Genomic DNA, 24,627 nt, shown 5'->3' with positions numbered 1-24,627 from the left:
AATGCGCATCTTTTTCACGAGGGCATGAACATCTGGAAAGCATCATCAGGACCTAGCATTGTGTTAGGCCGCCTCTAAGATGACTCCAACTGATCCCTGCCTCCTGATCTTCACGCCCTTGTGTCATTCTCTCCCCTTGAGGGTGGGCTAAATGAGTGAAGAGCAACAATGATGCACGGTCACTTCTGAGATTAGGTTACAAAGGATTGCGGTTATCATACTGGATGTTCTCTCATATGCTCCTTCTTGCTTGGGCCACTCACTTGGGGACGCCAGCTGCCATGGCATGGGGTAGCCCTATGAGGAAGTCCAAGTGGCAAGGAGCTGAGAGAGACCTCTGTATGTGTTTCCTAGAGTGGCTGTAACAAATCGCCACACAGAAATACAAGAGAAAAACAACAGAAATACATTCTCTCACAGCTCCGGAGGCTAGAAGTTCAAAATCAAGGTATCAGCAGGGACATGCTCCCTCTGGAGACTCTAGAATAGACTCTCTCCTTGCTTCTTCCTACCTTCTGATGGCTTGTAGGAGTCCTTGACATTCCTTGGCTTGTAGCTGTATCATTCCAATTTCTGCCTCAATCTTCACATGGCCTTCTTCTCTTGTGTTTCTGTATATCCTCTCTTCTTCTGATAAGGATACTAGCCATTGGGTTTAGGATCTACTCTAAGCCAGTATGACCTCATCTTAACTTGATTACATCTGCAAAAACCCTATTTCCAAATAAGGTCACATTCACAGGTACCAGGAATTAGAACTTGAACATATCTTTTGGGGGCATATGGTGCAACCCACTACAACCTCCATCCAGCAGCATTCCAGTGACCATATGAGTGATCTTGGAAGTGGATTCTCTAGCCCCAGTCAAACCTTCAGATGAGACCATAGTCCCAGGCTACAGCTTGACTGTAACATTATGAGAGAACTTGAGCCAGAGGTATCTAGCCAAATTCCTGACCCATAGAAATTGTTAGACAGCAAATATGTGTTTTTTTAAGCCACTAATTTATTTATTATGCAATAATAGATAACAAATACAACCTGGTCTGGCACATAGTTTGGCAGCCGCTCAATTAATAGGGAATTGACTAATTCAACAACCTGTCTGACTGTTTAGAGTGCTGTTACAAAGTTCTTAAGTTTGTCCTGTTTTGTCCCATGGATTCACAAGAAAGACAGCCTACCCCCTCTTCTACCTGACAATAGCTAAAAACAGAATTCAGCAATCATGATTCCCCAAGCTTACCTCATTAACGGTTCCTCCCCGAATTTTAAGATTCTTTAACAGCCTGACCCTTTCAAGGAAGGATTCCAGTCGGCCGACACACCTCTTACAATATGGTGCCCAGGATGGAATACTACACACTTCTGATGTGGTCAGGCCACTGTGCCCTGCCCTGCAGCATTCCCTTGTTCTGGGCATGGCACTATCGCTGCTGCCTATGACTTCGTACCCTCTGGGGTATATTTAAGGGTCTGATGTTGAGTCGCTTTGAGCTTACTGTCAAATAAAACCCTACTTCCCACCCTACAACACACGTATCCATCAGGCACATGTCTTTCCAATCCTGTGCCTGAGCCTGGGACAGAGCCTGAGCCTCTCAATTAATAAAAGAAACCAAGAAGTTCCTGTTGTGGCACCGCAGAAATGAATCCGACTAGCATCCACGAGGATGCAGGTCTGATCCCTGTTCTCCCTCAGTGGGTTAAGGATCTGGCATTGCTGTGAGCTGTGGTGTAGGCCACAGATTCAGCTTGGATGCTGCATTGTTGTGGCCGTGGTGTAGGCCAGCAGCTGTAGCTCCAATTCGACCCCTAGCCTGTGAACTTCCATATGCCGTGGGTACAGCCCTAAAAGAAGCAAAAATAAATAAATACATAAATAAATAAAAGAGGGAGCTCCCATTGTGGCTCAGAGGAAACAAATCTGACTAGCATCCATGAGAATGCAGGTTCGATCCCTGGCCTCACTCAATGGGTTAAGGATCTGGCATTGCCATGAGCTGTGGTGTAGGTCACAGACACGGCTCAGGTCCCACATTGTCGTGGCTGTGGTGTAGGCCTGTGGCTACAGCTCTGATTCAACCCCTAGCCTGGGAACCTCCATATGCTGAGGGAGTGGCCCTAAAAACACCAAAAAAAAAAAAAAAAAAAAAAAGAAAGAAAGAAAGAAAGAAAGGGAAGAAACTTTTTTTTTTTCAAACCTAGATACAGGCTTATCTCTATTAAATGCCATCAAAGCCATTGTCCCACTCTTGATTCTGCTACTTGCACATAGGATAGTCCTCTAGCATTGCACAACCTGGAGATTTAATCATCCCTGTCGTCTATATTTTTGTTCAGGTTGTTAACAAAGATAGAGACAGGACACCATTTGGACGACAGAGACAATAACACCCCTTGGACTGCGAATTTTCAAAGAATTGCATACTGCAAATTAACCGAGTGATTTGATACAGAAAATACATTTCAATTTAAGTGTTCTCTGGCTGATGTCAAGAATGAAGAACAGTCCTTTCCCACAGTCTAGTTTATGCTTCAACTTAGCTTCCATGCATCAATGGTTTCAATTTTGATGAAATCCTGTTCTCTTACCTATACTCATCGCTTGACTCCAATTACTCCAGAGCTTGTCATCTTCATAGCATAACTTATTTGTTTTGACTCTTATTCTGACTGTGTTCAAAGTATCAGGAAGAACACCGGGGACCATGAAACAAATCATACCCTTAGATATAAAATAAAAACACACAAGGAATATTACTAGTTTATTCTTGTTTTCCTGCTTCTGAATCCTAAATATAATTGTCTGCCAAATTCCGTATGTGATTCAGACTTTGTATTGTAATACAAATTATCTGGTTTTAACTCCTGAAAAAGAAAACTGGCAATAATCCACAGAACAAAGTAGTTTGTTTTTCTCAGAAGCAGCTCAAATTTAGGATATGCTCACCCTGCCCCACCCTCAATTATGAGTTTAAGGCCAAATAGCTAAAATGGAATTTACTGACCTCTAGGTTCCCTTCAAATTCTGAATTCTGACATTTGGCCTCTTCAACCTTGAAAATATAAAATATGAATAAGTTCAAAAAATGTAAAAGATCATATTTTATATCATTGAGCTATTTAAACAAGTTTTCTTTTATCCCATTAAAGGAGGACCAGGTACAGTGAAAGAGAGTAGTTTTGTTTAAAAAAACATAAGTGGTAGTAGGTCAATCACAGGTCCATATGTGAAAAAAACAAAAAAGAATCTCGACCCTTACCTCACACTATTTACAAAGTCAATTCCATATGGATTGTAGATCTAAATATGAAAGTTAAAATAAATGAACCAATAAATACAAAAATACAGCAAGCTTTCAGATGAAAACTTAGAACATCTTCACGACCTTAATGCAGGAAAAGATTTCTTAAATAGGACCCAAAAATTAACCATAAAGGAGAAATTTTTATATCATATATATTAAAATTAAAAACTTAAGTTCATCAAAAGATATCCTATTAAGGAAATGAAGAGGTAAAGGTAATGCATAGAGTGAGAGAAGATATTTGCAATTTCTGACAAAGGGCTTGCATATATATTTTATATATAAATATATATATGCAATTCATATTTATATATAATACACAATTTGTATTTATATATAATACACACACATATACAGGTATCCCAAAAATCAATAAGGAAAAGACCAACAACCCAATAGAAAACTGGTAGGACTGATCAGACACTTCACAAGATATTTAAACTGCCAATAAACATATGAAAAAGTACTCAACTTCATTAGTCATCAGGAAAATTCATAATTAAATGCACAAGATAATACACACACCTACTGGACAATACCAACTGTTGATGAGAATGTGAAGCATCTGGCGATCTCAATTTCTGCACTTAGTGTAAACTGGCACAACCATTTGGGAAAACTTATGATCATTTAGAGACAATCATATGTAACCCTATGATATGTAGACGCCTAACAGAAACGTGCGCACATGTGTACCAAGAGACAAGTACGCAAATGTCCATAAATATTCCATTCATAAACCTCCAAACTGGAAACTATTTAAACGTCCATCAATGGGAGAATGGATAACTCAAATGGGGTATACAGGCGTGATGGACTGAATGCAATGTGTGAACCACCTACAGCCACAGGCAACAGTATCAGTGAATCTCATAAACCTAACACTGAGTGAGAGAAGGCAGACACACACAAAAAATAAATTCTGTATAATTCATTTATATGAAGTTTAAAAAGAGGTAGCAAAATGAATCTATGGGACTAGAAGTCAGGATAAAAATTGCTCTTTGGAAGAGTAGTGACTAAAAGGAGTCACAATTGAGCTTCTGGGGTGCTGGTTACGTAAGTGAAAAATCATTTCCGAAACATCATTAATCTGCACATAATGCCTTCTGCAATTTTTCTATAGTATACTATAGGTCAATAGAATGTTAAAAGAGAAGAATAGTATATGCGCTTGTTGAGAGTATAATAAATTTTAAAAATGACTGGGTTAGAGAAAAGAAAGTAAACAGCCACGTTCTCCTCTACCCAATTTAAGTCACATGCTATGTGAAAGAAAGAGAATAACCAGTTCCTAAAATGCAAATATTTCCAAATCGACACAGGAAAATCTTTTGCTTAGTTTAAATCATCTACTTTTGGCCAACAGGTCCACAAAAAGATGTTCACTAATCATCAGAGAAATGCAAATCAAAACCACAGTGGGATCTCATCTCATACTTGTTAGAATGGCCATCATCAAAAAGATAAGAGATCACAAATGCTGGAGAAGGTGTGGAGAAAAAGGAACCCTTGTGCCCTGTTGGTGGGGATGTAAATTGGTGCAGTCGTTTTGGAAAACAGTACGAAGGTTCCCCCCCAAAAAATGAAAAATCAGGGACTTCTCTTGTGGTGCAGCCAGATATCTGGCATTATAATTGCAGCAGGTTGTTGCTGTGGCATGGGTTTGATCCCTGGCCCAGGAACTTCTGTGTGCTGCAGGCATGACCAAAAATTAAAAAACTAGAACTACCATATGATTTAGCAATCCCAAGGAAATCCTGCCATTTGTAACAACATGGATGAAACTTGAGGGCACTGTGCTAAGTGAAATAAGTCAGAAAGCAGAAGACAATATACGACCTGATCTCACTTGTATGTGGAATCCAAAAATATCGAATTCATTGACGCAGAGGGTAGCATGGTAATTGCCAGAGGCTGGGGAGTGGGGAGATTGGGGAGATGTTGGTCAGGGGCACAAATTTTCAATGATAAATTCTGGGGATCTAATGTATAGCACGAGGATTACAGTTAATAAGAGTGTACTGTATACTTGACATTTGCTAAGAGATATCTTAAGTGTTCTCACCACACACAAAAAAGTAAGTTTAGGAGGTGATGAATGTGTTAACTTGATTGTGATAACTATCTCACAATGTCTATATATATTAAATCATCACGTTGTACACCTTAAAATAATCACATTGTACAACCTAAATATATACAATTTTTTGGGGTCTTTTTGCCTTTTCTAGGGCCGCTCCCATAGTACATGGAGGTTCCCAGGCTAGGGGTCCAATCGGAGCTGTAGCCACCGGCCTACGCCACAGCCACAGCAACGCGGGATCTGAGCCCCGTAAATATATACAATTTTTAACCTGTCAGTTATACCCAATGAAGATGGCAAAAATAGTCGACTTCTGTCAAAGAGATGTCTATTTTTTTTATTTTTATTTTTTGGTCTTTTTGCCATTTCTAGGGCTGCTTCCTCGGCATATGGAGGTTCCCAGGCCAGGGGTCTAATTGGAGCTGTAGCTGCTGGCCTACACCACAGCCACAGCAACACCGGATCCGAGCTGCATCTGCGGCCTACACCACAACTCACGGCAACACCGGATCCTTAACCCACTGAGCAAGGCCAGGGATTGAACCGGCAACCTCGTGGTTCCTAGTAGGATTCATAAACCACTGAGCCATGATGGGAACTCCTCAAAGAGATGTTTAAACATGAGACAAAGACTAGAACACATGCTATGATTTTTGGCATTGTCATTCACTAAACAGTTCCTACCAGCATTTGTGAAGAGTGAAAGGCCAACTGAATGATGAAGAGCCATCCATACAGGGGTAGAGAAAAAGCCACTCAGGGCTTGCTGTATAGCACAGGGAACTATATCCAATCACTTGGGATAGAACATGATGGAAGATAATATGAAAAAGGGAATGCATGTGCATATATGACTGGGATCACTTTGTGGTACTCAGAGATTGACACAACACTGTAAGTCAACCATACTCCAAGCAAAAAAATCTTAAAGCCACTCAGGGGCCACTGTACCCCATTGCTGGCCATTGGAATCAGAGGCCTGCTGGGGAATTGCACGTGCCAACTACCACTTGAGCCACTAGGTTGCAAGCTGGTGGCCCCCCTCCCTGGACCATCTCCCAGCTATGCATATTCCAACGTCAGCAAAACGTTGTGTCAATTTGTAGTTCTGGACTCTTGTTCAAATGTAAATCCCCTTGTGCAGTTTATCAGCTGCTCAGAAACTTCTGTGAGAAAAGGAAAAGGAGGACACAGATCATCAAGTAGAGAGCGGGCGGGGAGGGGGGCAGTCAGAGACAAGCCATGTTCATGCTGCAGCCTACCTGCCCCTCTCGACTAGAACACCAGGCAAAGAAAGTTCTCAAAACGTTTTGAAAAGGGGGGGAAAAAAAGGGTCTAACCCGTAGAGCTCAAAATGAGTGAGCACACAAAAAGCTGATGACATTCAGGGGAGGAAGCAGCTGGTAAACATCTGCTGAGAGAGAGAGCATTAAACTTCAGTGTATAAACAGAGTTAATTCCAAATCGACTACAGTTCTGGTTAAGGTGGATAAATCCCATAGCATATGCATTCTCTTTAGTTCAGAAGTTTGTTAAAAAAAAAAAAAGGAGCTCGAGAATGTATTATGTGATGACGATGCACATAATCTTATCCCAAGTGTTCTTGGTCAAAGCTTGATACATAGAGACCAACATTTGGAGTCATACTTACTGTGTGGCCTGTAGCAAGTTACTGAACCTCTCTGAGCCTTAGCCACTCGATAAAACGGAGGTTAAAAGGGAACCTATCTCATGGACCTCCAGTCATGGCTCATCGGTCAACACACCCGACTAGCATCCGTGAGGACATGGGTTCGATCCCTGGCCTTGCTCAGTGGGTTAAGGATCTGGTGTTGCCGTGAGCTGTGGTGTAGGTCGCAGATGCAGCTTGGATCCTGTGTTGCTGTGCCTGTGGTGTAGGGTGGCAGCTGCAGCTCCGATGTGACCCCTAGCCTGGGAACCTCCACATGCCGCGGGTACGGTTCCCCCCCGCAAAAAAAAAAAGGAGACGTACATAGAAGAGCATATCTGTAACATCATAAGGACTAAGTGACGGCTGTTACTATTAAGAGGAAGTACTGAGACGGTCCCCAGGGCCTACGAATAAAAGCTTTGGAGTCAGACTTTTGCTGAAATCCTGACTCTGTCACTTACTAGAAATGTGACCCTAGGAGTACCCTCTGAGACTGAGTTTTCTCATCTGTAAAATGGGGACCGTACAACTGGACCTAGATCCTTGGGGTCACTGTGAGGACTAAATGAGACAATTCAGATAAAGTGTTTATAAAAAGACCTACTACACAGTAATTGCTTAATACATGTTAGCTGCTATCAGTAGCAGGAACAGCACAGAGTAAACAGCACCTAACTGCTCCCTGCAGGAGCTTATATTTTTAGTAGCGATCCCGGGTAACTAGCAGGACCTAACTCAGTGCCAAAAGAGTAATACAGGCAGCATGTGTCTCAGGATTTCCAACAGAAGGGAGCATTGAAGGCTGGACAGTCAAGCATATTCGGCTTTCTGATAAATCAGTGGTAAATCCAAGCCTCAGCCCCCTCCCCACTTGGAAGCCCTTTGCATTTTCCCCTTCTGGGATTATTTAGGGACACTGGTTTCTGGTACGAATAATAATTGTTCTATTTTAGCAAACAAGATTCATTTGCAAATACCCAGAAGAGTTCTGCTCAGCTGTGGACCTGGTCACTCCCTCTGGAGTTACAGCCTGTCAACACTGGCTTATTTTAGGAAATAAAATAGTTCAGTTTCTGAAGCTCCCATGACAAACTAAAACAAATGGACCAAGGAATCTGCTCACGTGTGACATGCAGGGCTCCTTCAAAAGCTAAGAGAAGACACTTGGTTTCTAAGCTGTCAAACTCAAATACAGAGTCCAGGCAGGTGGCAGGGTGAGCGGTGCAGTCCCTGTGGTCTTGAGGCGCCACCTTATGGCAACTACGCCCTCAGGGACCATAGTTTGAAATCTGGGCAAAATATTCAAATTGAATATACAAACACGCAAAACCCCACTGTGTGTGAGGCCCGACTTTGTGAGCTCTGCTGCAAAGTGTAACGATGTGCCTGCGGCCCTGAGGTTACGCCACCTCCTGTTACGCCCAGTGCCCCACAGAGACTTCTCATTGGCACATTTTCTATTAGATCCCAAACAGGGTAAATGTACATCATCCCTCCAAATACTGACTATTCAAAGTGGACTATTTTATTTGTTTAACGACATGCCAAAGAGTAGACAAGTCTTGACTATCATTCTAAATGGCATTGTCTGCAGCTCCTAACCCCAAATTCCCAGTACCTTTAGCTGCCACCAACACCAAGTCCAAGAAAATGAAATGGCTGACCTCATGCTCAGACATCTCTTCCTACTATATTTTGGTCACACCAGTCTGTTTCTCACACCTGCCAAACTCATTGTCTTTGTGCCTCAAAGTCTTTGTACATGCTGTTCCCGCCACCCCAGGGGGGTCAAATGGCTAGCTCCGGCTCATCGTTCTGGTCTCACCTCAAATGTCACCACTGTGGATGTCTACCCTACCTAATGTTCCCTCAGGCCTTCCCATCATCCTATTATGTGTCACCCCATTTCATGTTTGTCATAGCATTCATTCTCTAAAGTTAGCTTGCTCATTTACACACTTATTTTCTAGCAGCTAAGCTCTACAGGAAAAATTTTTTTCATCATGTGCACATAAAATAGTGCCTGCCACATGGCAGGCATGGAATAAAAAGCTTTTGAGCAAATGAATTAATGAGTGGCGGGACTCTTGCAACTACCACTACCATAAACCCTCAAACTTTCCACCACGCCCTGTTTCAGAGAAGTTTCGCCATCATCAGCAGGTGACAAATCTAAAAGCTACATTTCCTTGATATTTCAATTTATTATACTGTAAGAAACACAAATGAAAGAAAAATATTCATATAAGAACAACTATCTAGAAAAACTTACATAGAAAATATCATGTGTCTTAGCCTGGGTGTTATTGACTTCTACTTGATAAGACAAGCATCTGCTATAAAAATTCTGTGGATTCTTCCATTGCACATACAAGTCACCATTTTGGAAAGAGAGACTTTTAATATGCGGAGGATCAGGTTTCACTGAAAGATAGAAAGAGAAGAAATCAAATTAGCTTCCAGAGTTTACTTTGATGAGATACACATATGGAGAGACAATGAAGGTCCTAAAGTGAAATCAAAATAGGGCTGATGTGGAGTTCCTGTCATGGCTCAGCGGAAACGAACCTGACTAGCATCCATGAGGACGCAGGTTCGATCCCTGGCCTCTCTCAGTGGGTTAAGGATCTGGTATTGCCGTGAGCTGTGTTGCAGACACGGATTGGATCTAGTGTTGCTGTGGCTGTGGTGTAGGCTGGCAGCTACAGCTTGGATTTGACCCCAATCCTGGGAACCTCCATATGCTGCAGGTGTGGCCCTAAAAAGACACACACGCACAAAAATAGGGGGCTGATGCTTTTAATGGCCTTACCTGACCAGGATTTCCAATCAGCCACGATTAAAGTAGGAAGTTTATTTTAAGCTGCCTAGTAAAATGGCTCTAAGGAACACCTATCTTTGGGGTGTCTCGCAGGTGACATGACCCTTGACCTGCATTTGGTTATAACATGGCCAGGACACAGCAGGCAGATAGCTGCAACCAAGACGGTAAGGAAATGAAGTGCGTGGGTCCAGATGGGCCTCCACCAGATGGGTAACAAGGATACAAGGTACAGGGGGTTTCCATCAGTTGTCACTCACTTATACCAATTCCAGACCACAATTCAAACACTGGCCTAGTTTTTGTCACATGCTACAACACAGATGAACCTCCAGGGCATTAGTTCATAAGTGAACTAAGCCCATCACGAAAGGACCAATAATATATAATCCCACTCATATGATGTATCGCCAGTAGTTAATATCATAGAAACGGAATGTAGGAAGGTGATTACCAAGGGCAGGGGGAAGGGCAAGTGGGGAGGGGGAGTTAGGGTTTCACGGGCATGGAGTTTCAGTTTTACGAGATGAAAAATTCTAGAGATCAGATTGCACGACAATGTGATGATGCTTAATGCTTCCGAACAGTACACTTGGAAATGGTTATGATGGTGAATTTAATGCTATGTGATGACAGCCACAATGTAAGAGAAAGTCAATTACCCCAGTCAATTTAGTTTCTTGGGAGTCAACTATGCTTAAGACAGAGCAACAAAAGAGAATGAATAATTAATAGCAAACAACTTGACGATGTCATCTTCTAGCCAAGGAGGATCTCACTTTATGTCACCACGAATCTCCAGGAAGAAAAGCATCAGAATGAACTTGAAAAGCTCCATCGAGGACAATCCACCAAGCAAGGGGGAGGACGGAGAAGGGCTTTGCTTCAGATGATGCCACTTGCCAAGTTTCTGCACTCTTAACTCCCTTGGTCTACAAACTAAGCTGCCTTTGGTGCACTCCTAGAATTCACTTCCGTGACTGTCTGGAGTGGTGGCAAAGAGCATTCTGCTCAGACTTGGGAGCCTTTGCCAATTCGTGATCATTTCCTTATAAATCATCTGTGTACCACTCAGCCAGAATCTGAGCTGCTTGCCTATTACAATAAATAAATAAACATGATGCTTATCCTACTCTGCTTTAAAGATTTACAAAATGCTTTTATAACATCTCACATCATTTGGACCTCACAGAAGGCCTTGGAGGCCAAGAAGGACTGTGTACCCCTTTTTCTACATGAGGAAGCACTTAAAGAAAGTTCATGTGCTTTGTTCAAAGTGACGAAGCTAGGACCTTAAGTAGACATTTTGTTTTCAAGTTCAGGTCTCTTTCTAATGGGCCAAAATTTGGCTGCACTGGTAGTTCTAACTGATCAGTGCCTGGGCCACCCAGAATGTTGGTTTGAACATCACCCCTGATCATTCCACCTTCAGGTTAAGCTTTTTTTTAAAACTAAGAGACAGATCATATTAACTATAAGAAGTCACATCTCTTCTGCAGCATCATCTTCTGGATTATAAGTAAAGGAGAATAGATCTTTTTTTTTTTTTTTTTTTTTTTTTGTCTTCTTAGGGCCGCACCCGTGGTATATGGAGGTTCCCAGGCTAGGGGTTGAACTGGAGCTGTAGCCGCCAGCCTACACCACAGCCACAGCAACTTGGGATCCGAGCCATGTCTGTGACCTACACCACAGCTCACAGCAATGCCGGATCCTTAACCCACTGAGCGAGGCCAGGGATCGAACCTGCATCCTCATGGATGCTAGTCAGATGTGTTTCCGCTGAGCCATGACGGGAACTCCAGGAGAACAGGTCTTGAGAGTCAGAAAGCCCTGGTTCCAATCTCGCTTCTACAATGAACTGCTTGCTCTAAGCCTCAGTGTACTTGGAAGTAAACAAGGATAAAGCATGTGGCATGTGTACTCAATAAATATGAGAATTTCCAAGCTTCTTTAAAAAGGATCAAAGAATATATACATAAATATAGTCCTTTTTTTCTGGGAAGATCTTCAAACCAAGAATTGTCATTATTTGTATTGATATTCAAATGACAGAATGCTGTTATCCACACAGTCATAGTGGATTTCTAAAACTCACCATGAGAACTTGAAGGCACTATGCTGAAGGCTGGTCTGATTTTTCCCGCATTGTCCTTGACCATTATTTGGACACTGGAATCAAAATTGGAATCCTTCACCTTAGTCAGAGCAAAGGAACAAGCAATGTGTTGATCTTCTCTATAGATGTTTTCACACTGAAGAATTTGTCCCAAGCTGCTGTGCCTACAAGATAAAATGAAACAAACTTCAGTATTATTTTTAACCAGATATTCAAGAAACAAAGGCAGAAGTTTGCTTTTAAATGACTGAAGATGTCCATGAAAAGCCATATTTGAAATCTGGCAGGATAGCTTTATTTTTATATTTATTTATTTTTTGTCTTTTTAGGGCCAGACCCACACACATGGAGGTTCCCAGGCTAGGGGTCTAATCAGAGCTGTAGCCACCGGCCTACACCAGAGTCACAGCAATGCCAGATCCAAGCTGCGTCTGCGACCTGCACCACAGCTCATGGCAACGCTGGATCTTTAACCCACTGAGCAAGGCCAGGGATCAAAACCGCAACCTCATGGTTCCTAGTCGGATTCGTTAACCACTGCGCCACGACGGGAACTCCAGGATAGCTTTTTTTTAAAGGCCTGTTTTATAATGTGGTTCAATTTCATACTCTAGGAAGAAACAAATGTTTCTTTTGATGAATATTAGTACTTCCTCTTTTTTTTTTTTTTTTTTTTTGGCTTTTTAGGGCTGCATCCTCAGCATATAGAAGTTCCTAGGCGAGGGGAAGAATTAGAGCTATAGCTGCCAGATCCAAGCCAAATCTGTGACCTACGCCATGGCAATGCTGCATCCTTAATCCACTGAGCGAGGCCAAGGATTGAACCTGTGTCCTCATGGATACTAGTTGGGTTCATTACCATTGAGACACAATGAAAACTCCCAATATTGGTACTTTCAATAGCCATGGAAACTACAGGAGTTCTGACTCTTCTATGTAGGAGATGGTATGAAGCCAGGCTGTTTTATGCTTCCTAAACATGCCTCATCTGCTGAATTCCATGGTTCTCCTCTGGTCCCTCTGCCTGCTCCTTCCTTGTTTTCTTGGCTTGCTCCTCTCCTTTCTCCTCTTCTCACATCCAGTCCTCGGCCCTCTGTATATTCCTATTTCTTAACCCCTCATCCATTCTTCCATTTATCACTCCCACCCCTTGACTAGAATTTCTATACTGACTCTTCCTAATCCTGGCACTTGTTCTAGATTTCTAACTGCTCCATTTGAGTGTTACTGCCTCAAATTAAACATCAAAAACATATGTCCCCCTTCCCTGCCAAACTGCCTTTTTTCCTAACTTTCCCGATTTCCATTGGTCAGAGCTCATTTTCTTTGGGCTCCTCAATTAGAGCCTTTGAAATCATCTCCTCCACCCCCACCTCCCTATATTCTATCACCAAGTTCTGTTACTTCTTCCTTTGCAAAGCTTCTTGGATTCTCTCCTGATGGTCCTGATATTTCATGCCCCAATTACTTCAGGCTTCATGTCTTTTCCAGATTGAAGTCTCTGAATTTCTTTATTAGTGCCATCCAACCACTGCCAGATCAATGTTCCCAGACACGATGACTTTCTCGGTGTCATACACTACTGTGTGGCTCTAAATGCTGGTATCTTCTTTCCCATTTCAAAACTCTCTACATAGACCTTTCCCCAAGGATCATCAGCACCTAGCACAGTGCTGGCAGCCAGAATGTGCTCATATTTTTCTTGTCTAGGCTATCAAAGGACTCTGTTTTATAGCAACTGGTGGAAGGCAGAGTCAAGTCTTATATCATTCATCACATGGGAATTGTGCAAAGATTCTGCAGGGAAGGAAGACAACTTAGAAAATGAACTAAGAGTAAAGAGTCCCAATCCTTGACCTGTTTACTTCAGAATCGTCTGCGGTCATTAAAGAAAGGCAGATTCCTCAAACACTCTCCCAGAGAATCCTACTTAGAAGGTTCTGTCTGGGGCCTGGGAGTGAGCATTTTGACAGCAATTCTCCAGGGGATTGGGCTGCAAATTCAGCCTTATAAAACTTAGATCTACTCCCATAAATACAATCAATTAATCTTCAACAAAGAAGCAAAAGCAATATAATGGAGCAAAGATAGTCTCTTCGACAAATGGTACTGGAACAACTGGACATCTGCATGCAAAAAAAAAAAAAAAGAATCTAGTCATAGACCTTACACTCTTCACAAAACTAAACTTATGATGGATCATAGACCTAGATGTAAAACACAAAACTATAAACCTCCTAGGATATAACATAGGAGAAAACCTAGACAATCTTGAGTGTGGTGATGACATTTTAGCTACAACACCAAAGACATGATCTATAAAAGAAATAATCGATAAGCTGGATTTCACTAAAATTTAAAACTTCTGCAAGACAATACCAAGACAACAAGAAAACAAGGCATACACTGGGAGAAAATATTTGCAAAAGACACATCTGATAAAGGACTATTACCCCAAATATACAAAGAACTCTTAAAACAATAAAACAAATGACGCAACTGAAAAATGGGCCAAAGATCATCATAGATAGTCTACCAAAGAAGACATACAAATGGCAAATACGCATATGGAAATATGTTCCACATCATGTGTCATCAGAGAAATGCAAATTAAAGCCACAAGATACCACTACACGCCAATTAGAATACCCATAATCCAAAGCACCGACAGCACCAAACGGTGACAAGGACGTGGAGCAACAGGAACTTTCATTCGTTGCTGGTGGGAATACAAAATAGTAGAGCACTTTGGAAGACAGTTTGACGGTTTTTATAAAAGTAAACATATTTGGAGTTCCCGTCGTGGCTCAGTGGTGAACGAATCCGACTAGGAACCATGAGGTTTCGGGTTCGATCCCTGCCCTTGCTCAGTGGGTTAAGGATCCGGTGTTGCCATGAGCTGTGGTGTAGGTTGCAGACGTGGCTTGGATCCCGGCATTGCTGTGGCTCTGGCGCAGGCCGGTGGCTATAGCTCCAATTAGACCCCTAGCCTGGGAACCTCCATATGCCATGGGAGCAGCCCTAGAAAAGGCAAAGAGACAAAAAAAAAAAAAGTAAAACATAATCTCACCATATGCTCAACAATTGTGCTACTTAGTCTTTACCTAAAGGAGTTGAAAACTTATGTCCACACAAAAACCTGCATACACATGTTTATAGCAGGCTTATTCATCATTGTCAAAGCTTGGAAGCAACCACAATGTCCTTCAGCAGGTAAATGGGTAAATAAACTGTGGCACGTCCAGACTATAGAATATTATTTAGCCCTAAAAGGAAATGAGCTATCAAGCCCTGAAAAGACATGGAGAAAACTTAAATGCATATTAGCACGTGAATTATCCAATCTGAAAATGCTACATTCTGTATAATTCCAACTATATGACATTCTGGAAAAGGCAAAACTATGGAGAATAAAAAAATCAGTGGTTGCCAGGGATTGGGGTAGGGAGAGATGAACTTGTGAGGCACAGAGGATTTTTAGGGCAGTGAAAATACTCTGTATGCTATTATAAAGATGGATACATGTCATTATACACTGGCCCAAACTCATATACAACACCAAGAGTGAACCCCAAGGCAAGCTATGGACTTTGGGTGGTTACGATGAGTCAATGGAGGTTCATCGGTTGTAACCAATGCGCCACTCTGGTGGGGAATGTTGATAACAGGGGAGATTCTGCATATGTGGGGCGGTGGATATATGGGAAGTCTCTGTACCTTCCTCCTCAGTCTTGCTGTGAACCTGAAACTGCTCTAAATAATGTCTTTTAAAAAAAAGAAAGCGAAAATCTAGATCTAATGTATTTACATCTTCAAAGCCTGTGCAAAGAAATGCTTCAATATATAAAGTGTTCTTGTCCCTTAAAAGACAGTACACAAGATCTTTCTCCTGGTTGCAGGTCCCTGTGGTTCATGAATGAAAAGTCTTTTAAAAACTATGTTACTGCCGTGACTAGTTTTTAGATCAGATAGGCCTGAAATGTTTTCCACCCACAGCCAGAAATAGAAACAGAAGAAACTTAGGATATTTTTGTTATGTAACTAAAGAAAACTATGTAGAAAGTTAATTTTTTTCAATAATGAAAGGAACTCCTCTAATGAGTAGCCTCTGAGATTCCTTTTTCACTTTTGTACCCTGAGTATTTCATATATCCTCATGGATTCCAGATATGAAAGTTTTTAAAATTTTGGTTGCACTTTAGAAAAAAAAATAACAAAAGGGAAACTATTAGTTTTGGGTTTGGTTTTTTTTTTTTCCTGTCTTTTTAGGGCCACACCCATGGCATACGGAGGTTCTCAGGCTAGGGGTCAAATCGGAGCTGCAGTCACTGGCCTACACCACAGTCACACCACCACCAGATCAGAGCCACATCTGCAACCTACACCACAGCTCATGGTGATGCTGGATCCTTAACCCACTGAGGGAGGCCAGGGATCAAACCTGTGTCCTCATGAATACTACTCGGGTTTGTTAAACGCTGAGCCATGACAAGAACTCCGGAAAACTAGTTTTGAATAGACAACTTCTGAAATCTTAATGAAAGATTAGAGGATCAGCTAAAATAGGAGTCATTTAGGTGCCTCCTGTTAAAATCCACACACTGAAATCCTCCACAGAATCATACTGCAGACATAAGGAGGAAATAGACAAATTAACGACTATTCTCCAGACTCTGAAGATGATTAATGTGGTAAGAAATTCCCTAAAATTCATTAGCCTGGCTAGTCTGTAGCTATTAAGTTCAGGCGCCTTTTAAAGCCAGACTGTCCCTGCTGGATGGCAGGTCATTGCCCTGCGGCTTCAAAATGACTCCACTTTTTTTTTTTTTTTTTTTTGTCTTTTTAGGGCCGCACCACGGCATACAGAAGTTCCCAGGCTAGGGGTCTAACTGGAGCTACAGCTGCCGGCCTACGCCACAGCCACAGCTACGTGGGATCCGAGCTGCATCTGCAACCAACACCACAGCTCACGGCAATGCTGGATCCCCAATCCACTGAGTGAGGCCAGGGATGGAACCTGTATCCTCATGGATGTAGTCGGGTTCATTAACCACTGAGCCATGACGGGAACTCCAACTCCACATTTTCTGATTAGGGATTAGGGAAACAAGTCTCCGCAGTTTGTCTGACGTGCTTTAAACTGGTACCTAAACCAGTTCTGAGTGCTTGATAATGAATGAACCATGTGTCTTTCTTCTGTGGTTCTGGCTGGAAAGGATCCCTGCAGGGGAGAGCAGGGACAAAGAGGCCAAGGCTGATGCTAGTTCTCTAGCTATGTGTACTTGCTATATCTGCAAGGGAGTGGGGATGAATAAAGCAAAAAAAAAAAAAAATAGACCTACCCTGCACTGCATGCTTACCCTATCAACTTTAGCAGTTAGGCACAACTCCGAAATAACAGGCCTCACAAAATCCTTAAGAAGCAACACTATTGTTACTATCCCCCTTTTACAGATTACAAAACTGAGGCTCACAGAGAGAACTGCTCCCAAATCACACTGCCATTAAGCAAGAGAGCCAGGATTTGAACCCAGGCAGTGTGGCTCCAGAAAAGAATACGCTGCAGGGCAGCAAGGGCAAAATATAGAGAATTTATACCAGCACTGTCCAACACAGTCTTCTGGGATTATGGAAACGTTCCAGATCCATGTGTCTGGTACAGGGGCCACGAGCCATATATGAAATTGGCTAGTAAGACTAATCAACTGAAATGGTTTTTTTTTTTCTTGAAATACTTTCTTTTTGGTTGTGTCCACAGCAAGCAGCAGTTCTCAGGCCAGGGACTGAACCCGCACCACAGCAGTGCAAATGCTGGATCCTAACTGCTAGGCCACCAGGGAACTCCTGAAGTTTTCATTCAATTTAATTTTATTTATTTATTTTTTCTTTTCATACTTGTGGCATCTGGAAGTTCCCAGGCTAGGTGTCGAATTGGAGCTGCAGCTGCCAGTCTGCGCCACAGCCACAGCAACTCGGGATCCAAACCATGTCTGTGACCTACACCGCAGCTCATGGCAATGCCGGATCCTTAACCCACTGGGCGAGGCCAGGGATCAAACTCATATCTTCATGGATACTAGTTGGGTTCTTACCTGCTGAGCAATGAGGGGAACTCCTGATTCAATTTAATTTATTTAAATGAAAATGTAAACAGTCGAGTGACTAGTGGCTCCTGTATTGGACAGGACAGTTCTAACATTACAGAAGGAGTCCATGCCGATGACCGCCTCTGGGAACGTGTACGACAACAAGCATTATCCCTGATGCCCCTGCTCTCAGGTGCCAGTGAAGCCCTTCTCTTGGGCTGGCTTCTCGAACCACCTCCAATGGTTTGTAGACTGTCCCCTGTCCCAGGGCATCAATGAAGGGCTGAAGGCCAGCCCTAGCACCATCTGTTGTCAGCTTTGGCAAGACGCTGCATCAGCCCAGAAGACGAATGCTTTAGCCCAGAGGAAGAAGAATGCTTTTCTACTTGGTTGGTCCAGTTTTTTGCAATTTACTCATCCATAGAGGATGGCAGTTTTGTCATTGGCACTAAGATCTGTTTTGTGCTGGTACATGCCCCAAGGCACTTCCTTAACTTTGTCTTATAAGAACTCCAAGGACTGGGCCACCATCTACCTCCAGAGCCACTCCAATTTCTACATTTGGGTTACTTTTCTGCACAGTCTGTCAAGGACTGAGATACAGTTTTAAGACTTCTTCCGGAGTTCCCATCATGGTGCAGCAGAAACGAATCCGACTAGGAACCATGAGGTTATGGGTTCGATTCCTAGCCTTGCTCAGTGGGTTGGGGATCCAGCATTGCCATGAGCTGTGGTGTAGGTCACAACAGACTCGGCTCGGATCTGGTGTGGCTGGGCTGGGGCTGTGGTGTAGGCCGGCAGCTGGAGCTCTGATCAGACCTCTAGCCTGGGAACCTCCATATGCCACAGGTGAGGCCCTAAAAAAAAAAAAAAAAAAAAAAAAAAAAAAAAAAAAAAAAAAAAGAATAGGCTGTTCTGTTTTTGTTGTTGTTTTAACTAGGTTAGATCCAACGCTCCCATGGCCATCGCAATCAGTCCGTCTCCCTCACTTACTCACCAATAGTAGAGAGTATAATTAGTGTCAGGACTTGTATTCCTTCCAGGGAGCCAGGTACACTTCATGTAGCGCAGGTTGTGCCAAACGCATTGTAGCTCAGTAACAGCAGACTCAGGATCACCTGGAACATCCAGCCAAGAGTTCAGGACCCTTCTCTCCTTGCAATGCAAACTCACCCATCACTCTGGCGGGTGGAGGGAGGTGAGGATGCTAAGCTCGAATCTCTCACCCCATTTCACCCTGAAGGCATCCAGAAGGGAGAAAACCCAAATCTACTATGTTCACAACTTTCTCTCTCACCTCCTCCTACTAAGAAAAAAATCTTTACTATCACTGAGGGGCCCTAAACTCTTGTATCCTAACTGGAGAGAGTGTTTGAAGGTCAAATAATATTGCAGTCAGAGGAAATGACTATGGAATTTCCCAAGCGAATGTGAAAATATAAACAACTGCTCTATCTGCCTGTCTTTTAAGAAAAAACCAAGGTTACTGAGTTGTAATTTACCTTCCTGTCTTTTGAGCAATAGTGATACATCTTGTTTTAAGAATTAAACCAACCTTCCTGCCGAAGCAATTAGGGGAAAGGTAAGCAAAACATAACTCTCAGCAGTTGCCTATTGTGTGATATGATCTTAGCAGCCCTAAAATCTTTATGATCTGAAATCATGTCTCTAAATTAAATGCCTCGGTTTAAAATGCAAACCCGTGGAGTTCCTGTCGTGGCTCAGTGGTTAACGAATCCGACTAGGAACCATGAGGTTGTGGGTTTGATCCCTGGCCTTTCTCAGTGGGTTAAGAATCCGGCGTCACCGTGAGCTGTGGTGTAGGTCGCAGACGCGGCTCAGATCCTGCACTGCTGTGGCTCTGGCCTAGGCCGACGGCTACAGCTCCGATTCAACCCCTAGCCTGGGAACCTCCATATGCCACGAGAGTGGCCCAAGAAATGGCAAAAAGACAAATAAATAAATAAATAAATAAATAAATAAATAAATAAAATGTAAACCCGTTATTCCTCATGATCCTTAACAGGGTGCTGTACTGAGCCATCGCCAACCACCTTACTGTCTTAACACCATTTAGGCTTTTTCAGATTATGTATTAAACTCCTCAAGAAAAGAGAATGGGGGGAGGGTACGTTGTTTTAAACCATGCTCCCGGTCTCCTAGCACTACTGGATTTCATAGTTTTAAAATATTACTTCCTCTACCTTTTTTTTTTTGGTCTTTTTGTCTTTTTAGGGCCACACCCGTGGCATATGGAGGTCCCCAGGCTAGGGGTCAAATCAGAGCTACAGCTGCCGACCTACACCACAGCTCACAGGGCAATGCTGGATCCCCAACCCACTGAGCGAGGCCAGGGATCGAACCTGCATCCTCATGGATGCTAGTCGGGTTCGCTAACCGCTGAGCCATGACGTGAATTCCTACTTCATATATATACTTTGGATCTGTGCAACACACCATATACTTTGGATCTGTGCAAGGCAGGTAGAGAGAATGGTTTGCAGAACAAGCTACATAGTGCTAAGGTTTGGAGGTAGGAGGTGGGACCCTGCCTAACCAAAGGGCAACTGAATATGAAGAGATGATATGTATGTAGCATTTACTCTTTGCCGGGCACTATTCTAAGCACCTCATGTATACAGATTTATATAATCCTTTCAACAATCCTGGGAGGTAGGTACGATCATCATCCCCATTTTACAGACGAGGAAACTGAAGACAGAAGGGGCTAAGTGATCTGCTTAGGGTCACACAACTAGGAGTTGGCACAGCCGAGGTTTAAACTTGGACATCTAAGCTCTGGCAGCCCTGCTCTTCATCAGTATGTGCTACCTACCCGCTGTGTGTAATGTAAGTGCCATAAAGGACGCTGGGTGATGAGTGGGAAGGGAATTAGCGGACAGCGATCAACCCATTTGACAGCTTTTCCTAGGACTAGTCTTGAATCAGAGCCAGGCAGGCATGCCCACTTTCCTTTTTTAACAGCTTTCCCCAAATATATTCTGTATATCAAACCAATCTCTCTATATAATGAGTAAGTATTGTGGGGTCTTTTTTTTTTAAAGGCACCAGACCTGGAATTCAAAGACCTATAGCAACTCACTCTGTTCCCTTCTTCCTCACAAAATGGATCTGGCTAATAATACATGTTTTGCTCACTTCACAGAATAAGCTTGAGATGCTCCATTTAGGGAAGAGGGGTGTGTGTGTGTGTGTGTGTGTGTGTGTGTGTGTGTGTATCACCTTACAAGTTGCTAGGCACTCTGTAACGATCTGGCACTGTTATTTCAGTTGTTTGTGAGCAACCCACAGGCAGGGATGGCCTCACATTTACCAGCGTGTTGTCGGCATCTAGTACAACTGCCTGACACTAACTAGAGTCAGCAAATGTTTGAAAATTGAATGAATTAATGAATGCTGAACATAAGCACATGGGAAAGTTAGATTTATTCTCTAAATACCAAGAGATAGAGCTTTCAGTTGTTACCTTCAGGGGGTGAGATGCACTTTTCCACCAAAATGCTAGGCTTTTCACTTTCATTGGTGCTGCACTGGGATCCCACTTGTAAACAAATCCTCTCATTCAGGGGCACTTCTTCTGAACGATGTGTTTCTGGAGTAATTTTCTAAGGGAAGAAAAATTTACAAAGGGACAGCTGTAGCAAATACACAGAAATATATGTATGTAATAAAACACTGGTATACCTCATTTGTGTAAAGAAAATGCAACGTTATCAAATGCTATACAGTTAGTTCAGTGATTCTCAACCTGGAGGGACTCTGCTCCTCCATCCCCAAGGAACATTTGTTCCTGTCTAAGAGTGTTTTTCGTTGTCATAACTTGGAAGGGGGCTGCTCCTGGCATTTAGTGGATATAGGCCCAGGATGCTCCTAAATATCCTACGATGCACAGACTAGCCTTCCCTCCTCCAACGACAAAGAAGCATCCTATACCAAATATCAGTAGTGCCACCACTGAGAAACCCTGGTATAAATAAAAGACAGTTACCCACATTTTATTTCTCTGTCTCTCTTTTGTGTGTGTGTGTGGGGGGGCCTCACACCTGCGGCACATGGAAGTTCCAGGGCCAGGGATCAAACCCAAGCCACAGCAGTGACAATGCCGAATTCTTAACCCACTGAGCCACCAGGGAACTCCTTCCACACTTTCAATATATAAACATTATGACATTTACCTATCAACCAACCATGCTAACATCCACTGTCTAAAAGACAGTTGATTATCAAAGATTATCAAAATGCGAAGTTCCCGTCATGGCTCAGGCAAAACGAACCCGACTAGAATCCATGAGCATGCAGGTGTGATCCCTGGCCTCACTCAGTGGGTTAAGGATCCAGGGTTGCCGTGAGCTGTGGTGCTAGTCACAGACACGGCTCAGATCCTGTGTTGCTGTGGCTGGGGCTGTGGTGTAGGCTGGCAGCTGCAGCTCCGATTCAACGCCTAGCCTGGGAACCTCCATGCACTGAAGTTATAGCCCTAAAATAAATAAATAAATAAATATTATCAAAATTCAATTCAAATACAACATAGTAAATGAACTCTGCTTCAATTTTTTAAGAATACAATTTAAAAAATAATCCATGCATTAAAAAAATTTATTCTAAGTAGATGCACTATTAACATCAAGATCAAGGTTAAAAAGGACTGTTTTCAGAATCTGGTCATCCTGGTCACGTCTGAGGAGAGGAAGTAAAGAACAGGAGCCTGAGGACTGAAGAGACACTTTTCATTAAACATCTTTCTGCACTGACCATTCTCTCACATTCACATAAAAATTTTACGGATTGCTATTACATACACTGAGTATAGCACCCTTTTAGTCTGAAAAGCAGATAAACTCTGTGGAACCACAGAAAGCCAACATATAGAAAGCATACAGAGATAAATAAATCACAAATCTGGTTATGATTTAGAATAAATCATTAAATGGCTCTTCAGGAAATGGACATTTCCCAAGGTTACAGAGTTGGAATAATGAAGAACGGAGCTGCTTTTAATCAGAGCTCCAAGGAGCTTCCTGTTTTGCAATAGTTTCTGACTCAAGTTGGAGACAGCACTTCCTTTTATATACGTGCTGACAGCCACGGAGGGGAAATTTTGTCAGTTACCTGTATCTACCACCCTAAGGGGCTACTGTGTCATTTCACATGTCTGCTGCCAGCTGACCATGACAGCGACTGTGAGAGACTCTCAAAATCAGGACAGAAGTATATCCTCTGAGAAGGAGCCAACAAATCAACAACGAACCACAGCAAAGACATGGAAAAAAAAGCCCAACACTTTGTAGTATAGACTATAGAGCAGCTCTTAGGCCCCGGCAAGACAGCCCTCTGAAAAAGGATTTAGCGGGGCAGTCCTGGAAGAAAAGAAAGCAAAATGTTTGTGGTCAAAATTCTGACAGGGAGAAAACAGAGGGATTTAGTTCCACGGACCCTGAGTACTTCTGTCCCAGCAGCAAAGCCATGCCTACCCTCAGTGGGGCCTCCAGCTATTCTGAGTCAAGTACATTTTCACAACACATTCCTGATTCCTTGCCAAGGAACCTACTTATCATTTGGCTTCCCATACACTTGCTGCCTACAGGGATGGAACACACCAGCTGTGCCAAGAGAAGGCTCGCTAGAACGTTTCACCATTACGGTTTCCTCAGGGCAGAGTGAGCAACTGGCCCTGGATTGGTGAACGTGTGCTCAGCAAATGAGGTTTCTCAGCCGGGGAAGCTGAAGACCAGTCTCAGGATCGCTGGTAATGGTGGCAGGAAAGCTCCGAACGCAAATTTGGCCGACCTCACGGTTCCACTAAGCACAAGGCCCATTATGCCCCCTGAAGGAGCCACCCTGACCCGAGGAGCCCAGATAATTCTTGTCTGGAAGCTGCATTTGCCCTCTGAGGACATCCGGAGGGGCCATGTATGGTTGAATGCCATCAACAAGAATCATCATGGAAAAAAATCACAGCTCTCTTATTATATTAGATACCATTTCAGCGAGAGGGCTGAGGAGTTTTAGGACCTAGCTATTTTTATTATAATGGAACTTCTTAAATTAAAAAAAAAAAACAACAAAACTCTAGTACCTAATTCTGAACCTTGTTTTGGGCATATCAATAATAGAAGGACTTAGAAAAGACATGGTGGGGAAAAGATGATTAAAAAAAAAAAAAAAAACCTTTTAAAATCTCGTTCAAAGCTCAAGGCAAATAATACGGCATGAATAAAGTAGGAGCCCCAGTTGTCAGTGATGGCCAAGTCAAGCGCATCTCTGTCTGTCAGACAAGGAACTAAATCCCTCCTTGCAGATCTTGATGAGGTATGTGTGGCTGTGACTTTCAGTTGTGGTGACTCATTTCACTGGTAGCTGCCATATGACATTATGCTCCACCCCTCAGAGAATATGGGCTCCTTTGAAAATTTATCAAAAACCAAGGCCAGAGTCCTGAACTGATCCCTCCCCCTCAGGGCCAATGTTCATTTGGCTAGATTGCACCTTTCCCAATTCCTTTTTTTTTTTTTT

General features: G+C 42.7%; 1 protein-coding gene across 1 annotated transcript in view; it reads right to left on the bottom strand.

Annotated features, from left to right (window-relative positions):
• IL13RA1 (interleukin 13 receptor subunit alpha 1) overlaps positions 1-24,627 on the bottom strand; it is a 54,060-nt gene that overhangs the window by 19,190 nt on the left and 10,243 nt on the right. The window contains 6 exon segments of the mRNA NM_214341.1: positions 2,597-2,729; positions 3,013-3,060; positions 9,343-9,494; positions 11,987-12,171; positions 19,091-19,211; positions 21,581-21,719. Coding sequence (NP_999506.1) covers positions 2,597-2,729; positions 3,013-3,060; positions 9,343-9,494; positions 11,987-12,171; positions 19,091-19,211; positions 21,581-21,719 — 778 coding nt within the window.

This window comes from Sus scrofa, chromosome X (genome assembly GCF_054392235.1).
Source record: "Sus scrofa isolate SSC_HxYL_T2T_F1_AM1 chromosome X, Sscrofa_HxYL_maternal_Yorkshire_Landrace_v2.0, whole genome shotgun sequence".
Classification (NCBI taxonomy): domain Eukaryota; kingdom Metazoa; phylum Chordata; class Mammalia; order Artiodactyla; family Suidae; genus Sus; species Sus scrofa.
This window is presented reverse-complemented; position numbering and strand designations above follow the sequence as displayed.